General features: G+C 40.9%; 1 protein-coding gene across 3 annotated transcripts in view; it reads right to left on the bottom strand.

The window, feature by feature from the left end:
- The window catches only part of LOC149677970 (N-acetylglucosamine transporter UNC93A-like), a 33,392-nt gene extending 12,038 nt beyond the window's left edge, over positions 1–21,354 (bottom strand). The window contains exons 1-4 of one of the 3 annotated variants that reach the window (XM_089835991.1): positions 21,061–21,354; positions 19,500–19,536; positions 19,381–19,428; positions 17,675–17,816 (exon numbers count right to left, since the gene is read on the bottom strand). Coding sequence is in view for 1 of the 3 variants with exons in the window: in XM_089835990.1 (XP_089692116.1) it covers positions 19,381–19,393 (13 nt within the window). In the remaining 2 variants the exon portion in view is untranslated. Of the gene's footprint in view, positions 1–17,674; positions 17,817–18,907; positions 19,072–19,380; positions 19,429–19,499; positions 19,537–21,060 lie in introns of those variants that run through there. The other 2 variants (XM_089835990.1, XM_089835992.1) reach the window with 2 other exon arrangements.

The raw sequence follows: 21,354 nt of genomic DNA, 5'->3' as shown, positions 1-21,354 counted from the left end.
TGGGGGACAAATTGATCTATGACATACTCAAAGGACATCCCCGTATCACTACTAGAACCAGAGTTACGAGCCTCCAAAATTGGGTCAAACGCTTTTCCTATGGAGGGGTTGTTCGTTTACGTTTTGCTTAATTACTTGGCCCATGTTTGTCGTAGCCCTACGTTTTTAGTATGGTCAGATGGGGGACAAATTGCACTATAACATTCTCAAAGGACATCCCCTTATCTCTACTAGAACCAGAGTTACGAGCCTCCAAAATTGGGTCAAACGCTTTTCCTATGGAGGGTTTGTTTGTTTACGTTTTGCTTAATTACTTGGCCCCTGTTTGTCGTAGCCCTAAGTTTATAGTATGGTTGGATGGGGGACAAATTGATCTATAACATACTCAAAGGACATCCCCGTATCACTACTAGAACCAGAGTTACGAGCCTCCAAAATTGGGTCAAACGCTTTTCCTATGGAGGGGTTGTTTGTTTACGTTTTGCTTAATTACTTGGCCCCTGTTTGTCGTAGCCCTAAGTTTATAGTATGGTTGGATGGGGGACAAATTGATCTATAACATACTCAAAGGACATCCCCGTATCACTACTAGAACCAGAGTTACGAGCCTCCAAAATTGGGTCAAACGCTTTTCCTATGGAGGGGTTGTTCGTTTACGTTTTGCTTAATTACTTGGCCCATGTTTGTCGTAGCCCTACGTTTTTAGTATGGTCAGATGGGGGACAAATTGCACTATAACATTCTCAAAGGACATCCCCTTATCTCTACTAGAACCAGAGTTACGAGCCTCCAAAATTGGGTCAAACGCTTTTCCTATGGAGGGGTTGTTCGTTTACGTTTTGCTTAATTACTTGGCCCCTGTTTGTCGTAGCCCTAAGTTTATAGTATGGTTGGATGGGGGACAAATTGATCTATAACATACTCAAAGGACATCCCCGTATCTCTACTAGAACCAGAGTTACGAGCCTCCAAAATTGGGTCAAACGCTTTTCCTATGGAGGGGTTGTTTGTTTACGTTTTGCTTAATTACTTGGCCCCTGTTTGTCGTAGCCCTAAGTTTATAGTATGGTTGGATGGGGGACAAATTGATCTATAACATACTCAAAGGACATCCCCGTATCACTACTAGAACCAGAGTTACGAGCCTCCAAAATTGGGTCAAACGCTTTTCCTATGGAGGGTTTGTTTGTTTACGTTTTGCTTAATTACTTGGCCCCTGTTTGTCGTAGCCCTAAGTTTATAGTATGGTTGGATGGGGGACAAATTGATCTATAACATACTCAAAGGACATCCCCGTATCACTACTAGAACCAGAGTTACGAGCCTCCAAAATTGGGTCAAACGCTTTTCCTATGGAGGGTTTGTTTGTTTACGTTTTGCTTAATTACTTGGCCCCTGTTTGTCGTAGCCCTAAGTTTATAGTATGGTTGGATGGGGGACAAATTGATCTATGACATACTCAAAGGACATCCCCGTATCACTACTAGAACCAGAGTTACGAGCCTCCAAAATTGGGTCAAACGCTTTTCCTATGGAGGGGTTGTTTGTTTACGTTTTGCTTAATAACTTGGCCCCTGTTTGTCGTAGCCCTAAGTTTATAGTATGGTTGGATGGGGGACAAATTGATCTATAACATACTCAAAGGACATCCCCGTATCACTACTAGAACCAGAGTTACGAGCCTCCAAAATTGGGTCAAACGCTTTTCCTATGGAGGGGTTGTTCGTTTACGTTTTGCTTAATTACTTGGCCCATGTTTGTCGTAGCCCTACGTTTTTAGTATGGTCAGATGGGGGACAAATTGCACTATAACATTCTCAAAGGACATCCCCTTATCTCTACTAGAACCAGAGTTACGAGCCTCCAAAGTTGGGTCTAATGCTATTCCTATGGAAGGAGTTGTTTCTTTACTTTTTCCTTAATTACTCGGCCCTGTATTCTCGGTCACCCATAATAACATATCTGTAGTGTAGTGGTTAACACATCCGCCTCACTCACGGAAGGCCACAGGTTCGAAACCGCGAAGTTTTTTTTTTCGCTTGGGATATGTAAAGACCTTTATAATTATCCGAACATTTGTGTCAAGGTCACATTATTTACATCCCCGTATCTCTGGTAGAACCAGAGTTCCGAGCCTCCAAAATTTAGTTTAATGCATTTCCTATGGAGGGGTTTGTTTCTTTACGTTTTGCTTAAGTACTCGGCCCCAGTTTGTCGTAGCCCAAAGTTTTTAGTATGGTTAGATGGGGGACAAATTGGGCTATAACATACTCAAAGGACATCCGCGTATCTCTACTAGAAAAAGAGTTACGAGCCTGCAAAGTTTATTTTCAAAAATCAAAAGTAACCTCCTAACAATAAGTGAGACAAAAAATAAGTTGACGACGATATTGAGGTAGCCTCAAGTTTAAAGTATCCTTGTATGGGGAGCAAAGAGTACTATAACATATCCAAAGGAGATCCCCGTATCTCTAATAGAACGAGAGTTATGAGCCTACAAAGTTCAGTGCTAAAATCATAAGTAACATAGCAAATAAAGGTGAGAAGATACCATACGTTGACGAACATTTTGCTTAATATCTCGGCCCCTGTTTGTCGTAGCCCTATGTTCTTGGTATGGTTGGATGGGGGACAAATTGGACTATAACATACTCAGAGGACATCCCCCTATGTCTATTAGAACCAGAGTTACGAGACTCTAAAGTTGGGTGTGACGCTATTTTTATGGCATGTTTTTGAATATTTCGCTTAATTTCTCGGCCCCTATATGACGCAACCCCAAACCTTTGGTATAGTAGGATGGGGGACAAATTGGGCTATAACATACTCAAACGACATCCCCGTATCTCTAGTAGAAACAGAGTTACGAGCCTGCAAAGTATAGTCTAAAGCATTTCCTATGGAGGAGTTTGTTTCTTTACGGTTTGCTTAAGTACCTGGCCCCTGTTTGTCGTAGCCCAAAGTTTTTAGTATGGTTGGATGGGGGACAAATTGGACTATAACATACTCAAAGGACATCCCCGTATCTCTACTAGAACCAGAGTTACGAGCCTCCAAAATTGGGTCAAACGCTTTTCCTATGGAGGGGTTGTTCGTTTACGTTTTGCTTAATTACTTGGCCCCTGTTTGTCGTAGCCCTAAGTTTATAGTATGGTTGGATGGGGGACAAATTGATCTATAACATACTCAAAGGACATCCCCGTATCACTACTAGAACCAGAGTTACGAGCCTCCAAAATTGGGTCAAACGCTTTTCCTATGGAGGGGTTGTTCGTTTACGTTTTGCTTAATTACTTGGCCCATGTTTGTCGTAGCCCTACGTTTTTAGTATGGTCAGATGGGGGACAAATTGCACTATAACATTCTCAAAGGACATCCCCTTATCTCTACTAGAACCAGAGTTACGAGCCTCCAAAATTGGGTCAAACGCTTTTCCTATGGAGGGGTTGTTCGTTTACGTTTTGCTTAATTACTTGGCCCCTGTTTGTCGTAGCCCTAAGTTTATAGTATGGTTGGATGGGGGACAAATTGATCTATAACATACTCAAAGGACATCCCCGTATCTCTACTAGAACCAGAGTTACGAGCCTCCAAAATTGGGTCAAACGCTTTTCCTATGGAGGGGTTGTTTGTTTACGTTTTGCTTAATTACTTGGCCCCTGTTTGTCGTAGCCCTAAGTTTATAGTATGGTTGGATGGGGGACAAATTGATCTATAACATACTCAAAGGACATCCCCGTATCACTACTAGAACCAGAGTTACGAGCCTCCAAAATTGGGTCAAACGCTTTTCCTATGGAGGGTTTGTTTGTTTACGTTTTGCTTAATTACTTGGCCCCTGTTTGTCGTAGCCCTAAGTTTATAGTATGGTTGGATGGGGGACAAATTGATCTATGACATACTCAAAGGACATCCCCGTATCACTACTAGAACCAGAGTTACGAGCCTCCAAAATTGGGTCAAACGCTTTTCCTATGGAGGGGTTGTTTGTTTACGTTTTGCTTAATAACTTGGCCCCTGTTTGTCGTAGCCCTAAGTTTATAGTATGGTTGGATGGGGGACAAATTGATCTATGACATACTCAAAGGACATCCCCGTATCACTACTAGAACCAGAGTTACGAGCCTCCAAAATTGGGTCAAACGCTTTTCCTATGGAGGGGTTGTTCGTTTACGTTTTGCTTAATTACTTGGCCCATGTTTGTCGTAGCCCTACGTTTTTAGTATGGTCAGATGGGGGACAAATTGCACTATAACATTCTCAAAGGACATCCCCTTATCTCTACTAGAACCAGAGTTACGAGCCTCCAAAATTGGGTCAAACGCTTTTCCTATGGAGGGTTTGTTTGTTTACGTTTTGCTTAATTACTTGGCCCCTGTTTGTCGTAGCCCTAAGTTTATAGTATGGTTGGATGGGGGACAAATTGATCTATAACATACTCAAAGGACATCCCCGTATCACTACTAGAACCAGAGTTACGAGCCTCCAAAATTGGGTCAAACGCTTTTCCTATGGAGGGGTTGTTTGTTTACGTTTTGCTTAATTACTTGGCCCCTGTTTGTCGTAGCCCTAAGTTTATAGTATGGTTGGATGGGGGACAAATTGATCTATAACATACTCAAAGGACATCCCCGTATCACTACTAGAACCAGAGTTACGAGCCTCCAAAATTGGGTCAAACGCTTTTCCTATGGAGGGGTTGTTCGTTTACGTTTTGCTTAATTACTTGGCCCATGTTTGTCGTAGCCCTACGTTTTTAGTATGGTCAGATGGGGGACAAATTGCACTATAACATTCTCAAAGGACATCCCCTTATCTCTACTAGAACCAGAGTTACGAGCCTCCAAAATTGGGTCAAACGCTTTTCCTATGGAGGGGTTGTTCGTTTACGTTTTGCTTAATTACTTGGCCCCTGTTTGTCGTAGCCCTAAGTTTATAGTATGGTTGGATGGGGGACAAATTGATCTATAACATACTCAAAGGACATCCCCGTATCTCTACTAGAACCAGAGTTACGAGCCTCCAAAATTGGGTCAAACGCTTTTCCTATGGAGGGGTTGTTTGTTTACGTTTTGCTTAATTACTTGGCCCCTGTTTGTCGTAGCCCTAAGTTTATAGTATGGTTGGATGGGGGACAAATTGGACTATAACATACTCAGAGGACATCCCCCTATGTCTATTAGAACCAGAGTTACGAGACTCTAAAGTTGGGTGTGACGCTATTTTTATGGCATGTTTTTGAATATTTCGCTTAATTTCTCGGCCCCTATATGACGCAACCCCAAACCTTTGGTATAGTAGGATGGGGGACAAATTGGGCTATAACATACTCAAACGACATCCCCGTATCTCTAGTAGAAACAGAGTTACGAGCCTGCAAAGTATAGTCTAAAGCATTTCCTATGGAGGAGTTTGTTTCTTTACGGTTTGCTTAAGTACCTGGCCCCTGTTTGTCGTAGCCCAAAGTTTTTAGTATGGTTAGATGGGGGGCAAATTGGGCTATAACATACTCAAAGGACATCCCCGTATCTCTAGTAGAAACAGAGTTACGAGGCTGCAAAGTTGGGTCTAAAATGCAATTCCTATGGAGGGGTTGTTTGTTTACGTTTTGCTTAATTACTTGGCCCCTGTTTGTCGCAGCCCAAAGTCTTTAGTATAGTTAGATGGGGGACAAATTTAACTATAACATACTCAAAGGACGTCCCCGTATCTCTACTAGACCCACAGTTACGAGCCTGCAAAATTGGGTCTAATGCATTTCCTATGGAGGGGTTTGTTTGTTCACGTTTTGCTTAAATATTTGGCCTGTATTTTCGATCAAACATCAGAACATATCTGTAGTGCAGTGGTTATCATGTCCGCCTCACTCCCGGAAGTCTACAGGTTCGAAACCGCGAAGTTTTTTTTCTTTTTTTTTTTTTGCTTGGGATATGTAAAGACCTTTATAATTATCCGAACATTTGTGTCAAGGTCACATTATTTACATCCCCGTAACTCTACTAGACCCAGAGTTACGAGGCCGCAAAGTTGGGTCTAATGCAATTCCTATGGAGGGTTTGTTTGTTTACGTTTTGCTTAATTACTTGGCCCCTGTTTGTCGTAGCCCTAAGTTTATAGTATGGTTGGATGGGGGACAAACTGATCTATAACATACTCAAAGGACATCCCCGTATCTCTAGTAGAACCAGAGTTACGAGCCTCCAAAATTGGGTCAAACGCTTTTCCTATGGAGGGTTTGTTTGTGTACGTTTTGCTTAATTACTTGGCCCCTGTTTGTCGTAGCCCTAAGTTTATAGTATGGTTGGATGGGGGACAAATTGATCTATAACATACTCAAAGGACATCCCCGTATCTCTAGTAGAACCAGAGTTACGAGCCTCCAAAATTGGGTCATACGCTTTTCCTATGGAGGGGTTGTTTGTTTACGTTTTGCTTAATTACTTGGCCCCTGTTTGTCGTATCCCTAAGTTTATAGTATGGTTGGATGGGGGACAAATTGATCTATAACATACTCAAAGGACATCCCCGTATCACTACTAGAACCAGAGTTACGAGCCTCCAAAATTGGGTCAAACGCTTTTCCTATGGAGGGTTTGTTTGTGTACGTTTTGCTTAATTACTTGGCCCCTGTTTGTCGTAGCCCTAAGTTTATAGTATGGTTGGATGGGGGACAAATTGATCTATAACATACTCAAAGGACATCCCCGTATCACTACTAGAACCAGAGTTACGAGCCTCCAAAATTGGGTCAAACGCTTTTCCTATGGAGGGGTTGTTCGTTTACGTTTTGCTTAATTACTTGGCCCATGTTTGTCGTAGCCCTACGTTTTTAGTATGGTCAGATGGGGGACAAATTGCACTATAACATTCTCAAAGGACATCCCCTTATCTCTACTAGAACCAGAGTTACGAGCCTCCAAAGTTGGGTCTAATGCTATTCCTATGGAAGGAGTTGTTTCTTTACTTTTTCCTTAATTACTCGGCCCTGTATTCTCGGTCACCCATAATAACATATCTGTAGTGTAGTGGTTAACACATCCGCCTCACTCACGGAAGGCCACAGGTTCGAAACCGCGAAGTTTTTTTTTTCGCTTGGGATATGTAAAGACCTTTATAATTATCCGAACATTTGTGTCAAGGTCACATTATTTACATCCCCGTATCTCTGGTAGAACCAGAGTTCCGAGCCTCCAAAATTTAGTTTAATGCATTTCCTATGGAGGGGTTTGTTTCTTTACGTTTTGCTTAAGTACTCGGCCCCAGTTTGTCGTAGCCCAAAGTTTTTAGTATGGTTAGATGGGGGACAAATTGGGCTATAACATACTCAAAGGACATCCGCGTATCTCTACTAGAAAAAGAGTTACGAGCCTGCAAAGTTTATTTTCAAAAATCAAAAGTAACCTCCTAACAATAAGTGAGACAAAAAATAAGTTGACGACGATATTGAGGTAGCCTCAAGTTTAAAGTATCCTTGTATGGGGAGCAAAGAGTACTATAACATATCCAAAGGAGATCCCCGTATCTCTAATAGAACGAGAGTTATGAGCCTACAAAGTTCAGTGCTAAAATCATAAGTAACATAGCAAATAAAGGTGAGAAGATACCATACGTTGACGAACATTTTGCTTAATATCTCGGCCCCTGTTTGTCGTAGCCCTATGTTCTTGGTATGGTTGGATGGGGGACAAATTGGACTATAACATACTCAGAGGACATCCCCCTATGTCTATTAGAACCAGAGTTACGAGACTCTAAAGTTGGGTGTGACGCTATTTTTATGGCATGTTTTTGAATATTTCGCTTAATTTCTCGGCCCCTATATGACGCAACCCCAAACCTTTGGTATAGTAGGATGGGGGACAAATTGGGCTATAACATACTCAAACGACATCCCCGTATCTCTAGTAGAAACAGAGTTACGAGCCTGCAAAGTATAGTCTAAAGCATTTCCTATGGAGGAGTTTGTTTCTTTACGGTTTGCTTAAGTACCTGGCCCCTGTTTGTCGTAGCCCAAAGTTTTTAGTATGGTTGGATGGGGGACAAATTGGACTATAACATACTCAAAGGACATCCCCGTATCTCTACTAGAACCAGAGTTACGAGCCTCCAAAATTGGGTCAAACGCTTTTCCTATGGAGGGGTTGTTCGTTTACGTTTTGCTTAATTACTTGGCCCATGTTTGTCGTAGCCCTACGTTTTTAGTATGGTCAGATGGGGGACAAATTGCACTATAACATTCTCAAAGGACATCCCCTTATCTCTACTAGAACCAGAGTTACGAGCCTCCAAAATTGGGTCAAACGCTTTTCCTATGGAGGGGTTGTTCGTTTACGTTTTGCTTAATTACTTGGCCCCTGTTTGTCGTAGCCCTAAGTTTATAGTATGGTTGGATGGGGGACAAATTGATCTATGACATACTCAAAGGACATCCCCGTATCACTACTAGAACCAGAGTTACGAGCCTCCAAAATTGGGTCAAACGCTTTTCCTATGGAGGGGTTGTTCGTTTACGTTTTGCTTAATTACTTGGCCCCTGTTTGTCGTAGCCCTAAGTTTATAGTATGGTTGGATGGGGGACAAATTGATCTATAACATACTCAAAGGACATCCCCGTATCTCTACTAGAACCAGAGTTACGAGCCTCCAAAATTGGGTCAAACGCTTTTCCTATGGAGGGGTTGTTTGTTTACGTTTTGCTTAATTACTTGGCCCCTGTTTGTCGTAGCCCTAAGTTTATAGTATGGTTGGATGGGGGACAAATTGATCTATAACATACTCAAAGGACATCCCCGTATCACTACTAGAACCAGAGTTACGAGCCTCCAAAATTGGGTCAAACGCTTTTCCTATGGAGGGTTTGTTTGTTTACGTTTTGCTTAATTACTTGGCCCCTGTTTGTCGTAGCCCTAAGTTTATAGTATGGTTGGATGGGGGACAAATTGATCTATGACATACTCAAAGGACATCCCCGTATCACTACTAGAACCAGAGTTACGAGCCTCCAAAATTGGGTCAAACGCTTTTCCTATGGAGGGGTTGTTTGTTTACGTTTTGCTTAATAACTTGGCCCCTGTTTGTCGTAGCCCTAAGTTTATAGTATGGTTGGATGGGGGACAAATTGATCTATGACATACTCAAAGGACATCCCCGTATCACTACTAGAACCAGAGTTACGAGCCTCCAAAATTGGGTCAAACGCTTTTCCTATGGAGGGGTTGTTCGTTTACGTTTTGCTTAATTACTTGGCCCATGTTTGTCGTAGCCCTACGTTTTTAGTATGGTCAGATGGGGGACAAATTGCACTATAACATTCTCAAAGGACATCCCCTTATCTCTACTAGAACCAGAGTTACGAGCCTCCAAAATTGGGTCAAACGCTTTTCCTATGGAGGGTTTGTTTGTTTACGTTTTGCTTAATTACTTGGCCCCTGTTTGTCGTAGCCCTAAGTTTATAGTATGGTTGGATGGGGGACAAATTGATCTATAACATACTCAAAGGACATCCCCGTATCACTACTAGAACCAGAGTTACGAGCCTCCAAAATTGGGTCAAACGCTTTTCCTATGGAGGGGTTGTTTGTTTACGTTTTGCTTAATTACTTGGCCCCTGTTTGTCGTAGCCCTAAGTTTATAGTATGGTTGGATGGGGGACAAATTGATCTATAACATACTCAAAGGACATCCCCGTATCACTACTAGAACCAGAGTTACGAGCCTCCAAAATTGGGTCAAACGCTTTTCCTATGGAGGGGTTGTTCGTTTACGTTTTGCTTAATTACTTGGCCCATGTTTGTCGTAGCCCTACGTTTTTAGTATGGTCAGATGGGGGACAAATTGCACTATAACATTCTCAAAGGACATCCCCTTATCTCTACTAGAACCAGAGTTACGAGCCTCCAAAATTGGGTCAAACGCTTTTCCTATGGAGGGGTTGTTCGTTTACGTTTTGCTTAATTACTTGGCCCCTGTTTGTCGTAGCCCTAAGTTTATAGTATGGTTGGATGGGGGACAAATTGATCTATAACATACTCAAAGGACATCCCCGTATCTCTACTAGAACCAGAGTTACGAGCCTCCAAAATTGGGTCAAACGCTTTTCCTATGGAGGGGTTGTTTGTTTACGTTTTGCTTAATTACTTGGCCCCTGTTTGTCGTAGCCCTAAGTTTATAGTATGGTTGGATGGGGGACAAATTGGACTATAACATACTCAGAGGACATCCCCCTATGTCTATTAGAACCAGAGTTACGAGACTCTAAAGTTGGGTGTGACGCTATTTTTATGGCATGTTTTTGAATATTTCGCTTAATTTCTCGGCCCCTATATGACGCAACCCCAAACCTTTGGTATAGTAGGATGGGGGACAAATTGGGCTATAACATACTCAAACGACATCCCCGTATCTCTAGTAGAAACAGAGTTACGAGCCTGCAAAGTATAGTCTAAAGCATTTCCTATGGAGGAGTTTGTTTCTTTACGGTTTGCTTAAGTACCTGGCCCCTGTTTGTCGTAGCCCAAAGTTTTTAGTATGGTTAGATGGGGGGCAAATTGGGCTATAACATACTCAAAGGACATCCCCGTATCTCTAGTAGAAACAGAGTTACGAGGCTGCAAAGTTGGGTCTAAAATGCAATTCCTATGGAGGGGTTGTTTGTTTACGTTTTGCTTAATTACTTGGCCCCTGTTTGTCGCAGCCCAAAGTCTTTAGTATAGTTAGATGGGGGACAAATTTAACTATAACATACTCAAAGGACGTCCCCGTATCTCTACTAGACCCACAGTTACGAGCCTGCAAAATTGGGTCTAATGCATTTCCTATGGAGGGGTTTGTTTGTTCACGTTTTGCTTAAATATTTGGCCTGTATTTTCGATCAAACATCAGAACATATCTGTAGTGCAGTGGTTATCATGTCCGCCTCACTCCCGGAAGTCTACAGGTTCGAAACCGCGAAGTTTTTTTTCTTTTTTTTTTTTTGCTTGGGATATGTAAAGACCTTTATAATTATCCGAACATTTGTGTCAAGGTCACATTATTTACATCCCCGTAACTCTACTAGACCCAGAGTTACGAGGCCGCAAAGTTGGGTCTAATGCAATTCCTATGGAGGGTTTGTTTGTTTACGTTTTGCTTAATTACTTGGCCCCTGTTTGTCGTAGCCCTAAGTTTATAGTATGGTTGGATGGGGGACAAACTGATCTATAACATACTCAAAGGACATCCCCGTATCTCTAGTAGAACCAGAGTTACGAGCCTCCAAAATTGGGTCAAACGCTTTTCCTATGGAGGGTTTGTTTGTGTACGTTTTGCTTAATTACTTGGCCCCTGTTTGTCGTAGCCCTAAGTTTATAGTATGGTTGGATGGGGGACAAATTGATCTATAACATACTCAAAGGACATCCCCGTATCTCTAGTAGAACCAGAGTTACGAGCCTCCAAAATTGGGTCATACGCTTTTCCTATGGAGGGGTTGTTTGTTTACGTTTTGCTTAATTACTTGGCCCCTGTTTGTCGTATCCCTAAGTTTATAGTATGGTTGGATGGGGGACAAATTGATCTATAACATACTCAAAGGACATCCCCGTATCACTACTAGAACCAGAGTTACGAGCCTCCAAAATTGGGTCAAACGCTTTTCCTATGGAGGGTTTGTTTGTGTACGTTTTGCTTAATTACTTGGCCCCTGTTTGTCGTAGCCCTAAGTTTATAGTATGGTTGGATGGGGGACAAATTGATCTATAACATACTCAAAGGACATCCCCGTATCACTACTAGAACCAGAGTTACGAGCCTCCAAAATTGGGTCAAACGCTTTTCCTATGGAGGGGTTGTTCGTTTACGTTTTGCTTAATTACTTGGCCCATGTTTGTCGTAGCCCTACGTTTTTAGTATGGTCAGATGGGGGACAAATTGCACTATAACATTCTCAAAGGACATCCCCTTATCTCTACTAGAACCAGAGTTACGAGCCTCCAAAGTTGGGTCTAATGCTATTCCTATGGAAGGAGTTGTTTCTTTACTTTTTCCTTAATTACTCGGCCCTGTATTCTCGGTCACCCATAATAACATATCTGTAGTGTAGTGGTTAACACATCCGCCTCACTCACGGAAGGCCACAGGTTCGAAACCGCGAAGTTTTTTTTTTCGCTTGGGATATGTAAAGACCTTTATAATTATCCGAACATTTGTGTCAAGGTCACATTATTTACATCCCCGTATCTCTGGTAGAACCAGAGTTCCGAGCCTCCAAAATTTAGTTTAATGCATTTCCTATGGAGGGGTTTGTTTCTTTACGTTTTGCTTAAGTACTCGGCCCCAGTTTGTCGTAGCCCAAAGTTTTTAGTATGGTTAGATGGGGGACAAATTGGGCTATAACATACTCAAAGGACATCCGCGTATCTCTACTAGAAAAAGAGTTACGAGCCTGCAAAGTTTATTTTCAAAAATCAAAAGTAACCTCCTAACAATAAGTGAGACAAAAAATAAGTTGACGACGATATTGAGGTAGCCTCAAGTTTAAAGTATCCTTGTATGGGGAGCAAAGAGTACTATAACATATCCAAAGGAGATCCCCGTATCTCTAATAGAACGAGAGTTATGAGCCTACAAAGTTCAGTGCTAAAATCATAAGTAACATAGCAAATAAAGGTGAGAAGATACCATACGTTGACGAACATTTTGCTTAATATCTCGGCCCCTGTTTGTCGTAGCCCTATGTTCTTGGTATGGTTGGATGGGGGACAAATTGGACTATAACATACTCAGAGGACATCCCCCTATGTCTATTAGAACCAGAGTTACGAGACTCTAAAGTTGGGTGTGACGCTATTTTTATGGCATGTTTTTGAATATTTCGCTTAATTTCTCGGCCCCTATATGACGCAACCCCAAACCTTTGGTATAGTAGGATGGGGGACAAATTGGGCTATAACATACTCAAACGACATCCCCGTATCTCTAGTAGAAACAGAGTTACGAGCCTGCAAAGTATAGTCTAAAGCATTTCCTATGGAGGAGTTTGTTTCTTTACGGTTTGCTTAAGTACCTGGCCCCTGTTTGTCGTAGCCCAAAGTTTTTAGTATGGTTGGATGGGGGACAAATTGGACTATAACATACTCAAAGGACATCCCCGTATCTCTACTAGAACCAGAGTTACGAGCCTCCAAAATTGGGTCAAACGCTTTTCCTATGGAGGGGTTGTTCGTTTACGTTTTGCTTAATTACTTGGCCCATGTTTGTCGTAGCCCTACGTTTTTAGTATGGTCAGATGGGGGACAAATTGCACTATAACATTCTCAAAGGACATCCCCTTATCTCTACTAGAACCAGAGTTACGAGCCTCCAAAATTGGGTCAAACGCTTTTCCTATGGAGGGGTTGTTCGTTTACGTTTTGCTTAATTACTTGGCCCCTGTTTGTCGTAGCCCTAAGTTTATAGTATGGTTGGATGGGGGACAAATTGATCTATGACATACTCAAAGGACATCCCCGTATCACTACTAGAACCAGAGTTACGAGCCTCCAAAATTGGGTCAAACGCTTTTCCTATGGAGGGGTTGTTCGTTTACGTTTTGCTTAATTACTTGGCCCCTGTTTGTCGTAGCCCTAAGTTTATAGTATGGTTGGATGGGGGACAAATTGATCTATAACATACTCAAAGGACATCCCCGTATCTCTACTAGAACCAGAGTTACGAGCCTCCAAAATTGGGTCAAACGCTTTTCCTATGGAGGGGTTGTTTGTTTACGTTTTGCTTAATTACTTGGCCCCTGTTTGTCGTAGCCCTAAGTTTATAGTATGGTTGGATGGGGGACAAATTGATCTATAACATACTCAAAGGACATCCCCGTATCACTACTAGAACCAGAGTTACGAGCCTCCAAAATTGGGTCAAACGCTTTTCCTATGGAGGGGTTGTTCGTTTACGTTTTGCTTAATTACTTGGCCCCTGTTTGTCGTAGCCCTAAGTTTATAGTATGGTTGGATGGGGGACAAATTGATCTATAACATACTCAAAGGACATCCCCGTATCTCTACTAGAACCAGAGTTACGAGCCTCCAAAATTGGGTCAAACGCTTTTCCTATCGAGGGGTTGTTTGTTTACGTTTTGCTTAATTACTTGGCCCCTGTTTGTCGTAGCCCTAAGTTTATAGTATGGTTGGATGGGGGACAAATTGATCTATAACATACTCAAAGGACATCCCCGTATCACTACTAGAACCAGAGTTACGAGCCTCCAAAATTGGGTCAAACGCTTTTCCTATGGAGGGTTTGTTTGTTTACGTTTTGCTTAATTACTTGGCCCCTGTTTGTCGTAGCCCTAAGTTTATAGTATGGTTGGATGGGGGACAAATTGATCTATAACATACTCAAAGGACATCCCCGTATCACTACTAGAACCAGAGTTACGAGCCTCCAAAATTGGGTCAAACGCTTTTCCTATGGAGGGTTTGTTTGTTTACGTTTTGCTTAATTACTTGGCCCCTGTTTGTCGTAGCCCTAAGTTTATAGTATGGTTGGATGGGGGACAAATTGATCTATGACATACTCAAAGGACATCCCCGTATCACTACTAGAACCAGAGTTACGAGCCTCCAAAATTGGGTCAAACGCTTTTCCTATGGAGGGGTTGTTTGTTTACGTTTTGCTTAATAACTTGGCCCCTGTTTGTCGTAGCCCTAAGTTTATAGTATGGTTGGATGGGGGACAAATTGATCTATGACATACTCAAAGGACATCCCCGTATCACTACTAGAACCAGAGTTACGAGCCTCCAAAATTGGGTCAAACGCTTTTCCTATGGAGGGGTTGTTCGTTTACGTTTTGCTTAATTACTTGGCCCATGTTTGTCGTAGCCCTACGTTTTTAGTATGGTCAGATGGGGGACAAATTGCACTATAACATTCTCAAAGGACATCCCCTTATCTCTACTAGAACCAGAGTTACGAGCCTCCAAAATTGGGTCAAACGCTTTTCCTATGGAGGGTTTGTTTGTTTACGTTTTGCTTAATTACTTGGCCCCTGTTTGTCGTAGCCCTAAGTTTATAGTATGGTTGGATGGGGGACAAATTGATCTATAACATACTCAAAGGACATCCCCGTATCACTACTAGAACCAGAGTTACGAGCCTCCAAAATTGGGTCAAACGCTTTTCCTATGGAGGGGTTGTTTGTTTACGTTTTGCTTAATTACTTGGCCCCTGTTTGTCGTAGCCCTAAGTTTATAGTATGGTTGGATGGGGGACAAATTGATCTATAACATACTCAAAGGACATCCCCGTATCACTACTAGAACCAGAGTTACGAGCCTCCAAAATTGGGTCAAACGCTTTTCCTATGGAGGGGTTGTTCGTTTACGTTTTGCTTAATTACTTGGCCCATGTTTGTCGTAGCCCTACGTTTTTAGTATGGTCAGATGGGGGACAAATTGCACTATAACATTCTCAAAGGACATCCCCTTATCTCTACTAGAACCAGAGTTACGAGCCTCCAAAATTGGGTCAAACGCTTTTCCTATGGAGGGGTTGTTCGTTTACGTTTTGCTTAATTACTTGGCCCCTGTTTGTCGTAGCCCTAAGTTTATAGTATGGTTGGATGGGGGACAAATTGATCTATAACATACTCAAAGGACATCCCCGTATCTCTACTAGAACCAGAGTTACGAGCCTCCAAAATTGGGTCAAACGCTTTTCCTATGGAGGGGTTGTTTGTTTACGTTTTGCTTAATTACTTGGCCCCTGTTTGTCGTAGCCCTAAGTTTATAGTATGGTTGGATGGGGGACAAATTGATCTATAACATACTCAAAGGACATCCCCGTATCACTACTAGAACCAGAGTTTATTTTCAAAAATCAAAAGTAACCTCCTAACAATAAGTGAGACAAAAAATAAGTTGACGACGATATTGAGGTAGCCTCAAGTTTAAAGTATCCTTGTATGGGGAGCAAAGAGTACTATAACATATCCAAAGGAGATCCCCGTATCTCTAATAGAACGAGAGTTATGAGCCTGTTCAGTGCTAAAGTCATAAGTAACATAGCAAATAAAGGTGAGAAGATACCATACGTTGACGAACATTTTGCTTAATATCTCGGCCCCTGTTTGTCGTAGCCCTATGTTCTTGGTATGGTTGGATGGGGGACAAATTCGACTATAACATACTCAGAGGACATACCCCTATGTCTATTAGAACCAGAGTTACGAGACTCTAAAGTTGGGTGTGACGCTATTTTTATGGCATGTTTTTGAATATTTCGCTTAATTTCTCGGCCCCTATATGACGCAACCCCAAACCTTTGGTATAGTAGGATGGGGGACAAATTTAACTATAACATACTCAAAGGACATCCCCGTATCTCTACTAGACCCACAGTTACGAGCCTGCAAAATTGGGTCTAATGCATTTCCTACGGAGGGGTTTGTTTCTTTACGTTTTGCTTAATTACTCGGCCCCTGTTTGTCGTAACCCTATGTTCTTGGTATGGTTGGATGGGGGACAAATTGGGCTATAACATACTCAAACGACATCCCCGTATCTCTAGTAGAAACAGAGTTACGAGCCTGCAAAGTTGGGTCTAAAATGCAATTCCTATGGAGGGGTTGTTTGTTTACGTTTTGCTTAATTACTTGGCCCCTGTTTGTCGTAGCCCAAAGTTTTTAGTACGGTTAGATGGGGGGCATATCCTAAGGACATCCCCGTCCGACCCCTCGAGTAGTCCACTACTGCAAAGGGTGAAATGGGAATGTAGAATGAAAGAGACACAGAGATGAAATACTTTATTTAAGAAAAGAAACACGCAAGTACGCTGCCCTGCCCTGACAGTACAAGGTCGGAAAATACACAGCGTACCATTATTATCGACATCGTTATTATTATTATTTTTAAAATAATATATTTATGGCACTATATATATTTCAAATTATACAAAAAAATTTGAGCATTGCAAAAGCGGGTTAAAGTACGTATTGGTTGGCTGCCCGAGGCGATTGTTGGATGGGAGCCAGTGTCCTATCGTGTTCCCCATTGGCTGGTCAATGAGAGCCTGGTGGTATTTCTCCCAAGAAAATATTGGCAGCGCTTGGTCTTCTTCGTGTCATCTCGTTCAAATCGAACTGTGGGCTCAATCCTCTTGGAGATTCGTATTTGGGGGGAGATGTCCATCCAATCTCTTGCCCAGCAACTACTAGATCGGCGCGTTTATTTGACCCCCAAGGGGTTGATAACTCCGCAACTCCGCTTATTACCCGTTGGATATCAGATAAGATAAGATAAGGAAATAGGCCTAAGATAAGGAGATCTATTTGTTCCTTTGATAGGTGGTATCACGTGACAATGAAAACCCCGCCCCGCCCTAGACGTTGGTTGGTTGGTTGGTTGTTGTCCGCCGCCGCGCTTATAGTTTTAATCAATTTTATTTAGTCTCGTAGTAGTCTAATCCTTAATTATTTAAATCAATATTAACCAGTTCTTTCAAGATTGCAAGTATTACGAACCGAAATATATTTTACTCTATTCTTATAAATTAACTTAGTAGCATTTTCGTCGTTCTTGTACGGGTTATTGGTAACGTAAGTAATAATTTGAACATTACCAAACAACTTAATAATTAATTTTAATTATCGGGCAAAACCCTTAAAGTTCCCTTACAAAATAAAAAACTAAACATTTCACACTCACCATAGGACCCTTGAGTTTGGAGGGCTGGAGTGGTTGTATTTCATTATGGTCTAATGGCACCCCATGTTATTTCCCCATAGAGCTTAATACAGTCGAAGGCAGAGGGCTGCCATTACCCTATACCGCTTAAACCCACGGACAGCTAATAAATAAATAAATAAAGTAAAACGGATTTAGGCTTATTTAAATTGATTTAGGATTACCTAAAATTATTTAGAATAATTTAGGATTACTTAATAAGATGAAATCGCGTTAAAATTACTTATTAAACATTTTACTTTACGGTTTAGCCCTTGGCACATTCAAAATACGGCAGTTTTTCCAATAAATAATCATTTATTCAAGGTTAATTAATTACATTTAAGTCGCGGCGGAAACTAACTTAAATTGATATTTTAATGAGCATAAAATTATTCCTGACCATTTCCTTCTTCATAGCCACCAAATACCATAAAATATAACCCAATCTACCCTAACTTAACCCTAACTTAACCTAACCCTAACCCTAACCCTAACCCTAACTTAACCTAACCCTAACTTAACCTAACCCTAACTTAATCTAACCCTAACCCTAACTTAATCTAACCCTAACCTAACTTAATCTAACCCTAACCTAACTTAACCTAACCCTAACCCTAACCCTAACTTAATCTAACCCTAACCCTAACTTAATCTAACCCTAACTTAATCTAACCCTAACCCTAACTTAATCTAACCCTAACCCTAACTTAATCTAACCCTAACCCTAACTTAATCTAACCCTAACTTAACCTAACCCTAACTTAATCTAACCCTAACCCTAACTTAATCTAACCCTAACCTAACTTAATCTAACCCTAACCTAACTTAATCTAACCCTAACCTAACTTAACCTAACCCTAACCCTAACTTAATCTAACCCTAACCCTAACCCTAACTTAATCTAACCCTAACTTAATCTAACCCCAAACCTAACTTAATCTAACCCTAACCCTAACTTAATCTAACCCTAACCCTCCCTAACCAATAATATGAAGGGTAAAATATAGAAAAACATGGAAAATATATATTTTAATTAATTTCCGCGACTTAAATGTAATTAATTATCCCTTAATTAACCTTGAATAAATTATATTTATTGAAAAACTGTGTATTTTGAATGTGCAAAGGGCTAAAGTAAAATCTAGCCCAAAAATTTCATTATTCCGCCCAAAAGTAGGCCTAACAACTTTTAAACCTAAAACTATTAATTACTTTGGCCCTGGAAGTCTTTTAAATAAACCCATCTTCATACGCGGAATCCACAAACTTTATACTAATCGATAAAATCACGTTAAATATAATTAAAACTCAATTAAAATTATAATTAACCACGCAAAACAAAGGCTTAAAAAATTTAGAGACGTCGCTGCGCGGCTGCAGCCTGCACCAGGTCCACCACTGAGCTGTTAGTCTGTTAGTCAGATTTGATTGGCTGCTAGCGTGAAACTTACCATGGAGCAATATCAAAAGATACCTAATTGCATTATATTGCCCTTTCAAGGAACACTCCATTGTAACTCCCAACCCCGATAAATATTATTACTCCTTGGAAAATTCTAAGCCAGTGCATAAACTAGCGCCATCTATTTTTCAAAACTGGTAATAAAAGTTGCGTTTTTGGGTCTAAATCATTAAGCCTTGGCCCGAAAACTTTAAAATAATGTAAATAAATTAAAAATAATTACCAAACTGTTGCATTTTCGTAAAAAGGTTCCATTGGACTCTCGAGCATTCTTTAAAAAGACAAAAACAAATTGGAACCATATCTTAATAACTTTAAATAAGGTTTTAAATTAAAACTTACTCTCCAGGCCCAAGAACTTCGTTACTTGCTCAAATTTCTTGAAAAATAAAAGGAAAAAAGGCAATTAATTGGAGTACAAATTAAATTTAACTATTTTAAATAATTACAACAATCAGGGGCCGAGGAATTAGTCAAAATGTTCATAAACACTCGCTCCATTGAATTAACGCGGACTTATTTTACAAAACACCCATTAACTCTGGTTCTACTAGAGATACGGGGATGTCCTTTGAGTATGTCATAGTCCTATTTGTCCCCCATCTAACCATACTAAAAACGTAGGGCTACGACAAACAGGGGCCGAGTAATTAAGGAAAATGATCTAGTGATCGTACGGGGTGACATTTTTGTCGGGTCGGGTTCCGGGTCGGGTTGCGAAAAAAAACCCGGAAAATCGGGTCGGGTCGGGTCGGGGTTTCCTTTTTAATAATATAAATGGAATTAACATATTCTAAAAAATTATACATAGTAGCTATGTACTATGTAATGTAAGGAATTTATTTTCTGTAATTTAGTTCCAAGTTATCACTGCTTTAATGAATCCAATAGTAGGCGATTCTGCCATATCATTGCTATCTGATATAACGTCGTGGAAGGGATTGGGGTAACTAATTGTCCCAGAACAGGTGCGTCTTCCATCTGTAAAGTTTCCAAATTGTCCTTGCCCTTGGCAGTGGCTGAATGGGGTTTCTGGTACTCGTGAAACTCTTCTACCACTTTTTCAATTTTGAAATCAATTGCTCGCAACTTAACACACAATTAATACATTGGCGTTTGACGGACGACCATGAAATTGCCGAAATATATCAGTTTTCTACTGGCTTTCGAAGCCTCGAGACAGAAAAAAATTAAATATTCAAGCTCGCCCTACTCAGATTCGAGTTCCTATCTACTGCAACACAAAGCGCGACCGTAAATAATAACTTACCCTCTACTACGGGCCCACCCCGAATTTTTTTTAACCCGACTTCAAAATTGACTGGCCGGGTCGGGTCGGGTCGGGTTGGAAAAAGCCGGGGATCCCCGACTTCCCGGGTCGGGTTCGGGTTCCCCGTACGATCACTAAAATGATCGTCCCCTCCATAGGATTTGCGTCACACCCAACTTTGGAGTTATAGGCCTCTAAAGTTGGGTGTGACGCTCTCCCTACAGCATGTTTTTGAACATTTTGCTTAATATCTCGGCCCCTGTTTGACGAAATCCCAAGTTTTAAGTATTGTTGGATGGGGGACAAATTGGACTATAACATACTCAAAGGACATCCCCGTATCTCTAGTAGAAACAGAGTTACAAGCCTGCAAAGTAACCTAACTTAATCAAACCCAACCTAACTTAACCTAATCTATAATATGAAGGGTAATATATAGACATAAAACATGGAAAATGTATATTTTAATTAATTTCCGCGACTTAAATGTTATTAATTGTCCTATAATTAACCTTGAATAAATTATATTTATTGAAAAAACTGTGTATTTTGAATGTGCTAAGGGCTAAAGTACAGTTTGGGAACACAGAAATGTTTTGAATAGTCTTAAATATTAAATTATGCATATATTACCTGTTATAAAAATGTTCCGAACATACTCTACTGACGTAACATTTAACCATCCCGCCAAATTCCAATCTTTTCACTAAGCCTTGGCCCACTGTCATTGCTTAAGCCTTGGTCCTATACCATAAACATTGCTTTTTCGATAACCTTTGGTCTATAGAACTCAATAAAAAACTAAAGTTTCTTTCGCGTAATCATGGTTTCAACACTTCTTAACCATTTTTAATTGCAATTAACGAAAGAACTTGGTTTAATTAAACTAAATAAAGGTGCAAACACGGAAGGTCACACATGACAGAA

This window comes from Phalangium opilio, unplaced genomic scaffold (assembly GCF_054372755.1).
Source record: "Phalangium opilio isolate 3A_F unplaced genomic scaffold, DU_Popi_V2 ptg000042l_1, whole genome shotgun sequence".
In the NCBI taxonomy this organism is placed as follows: domain Eukaryota; kingdom Metazoa; phylum Arthropoda; class Arachnida; order Opiliones; family Phalangiidae; genus Phalangium; species Phalangium opilio.
The sequence above is the reverse complement of the archived record's forward strand: the minus strand, read 5'-3'. Positions and strand labels throughout refer to the sequence as shown.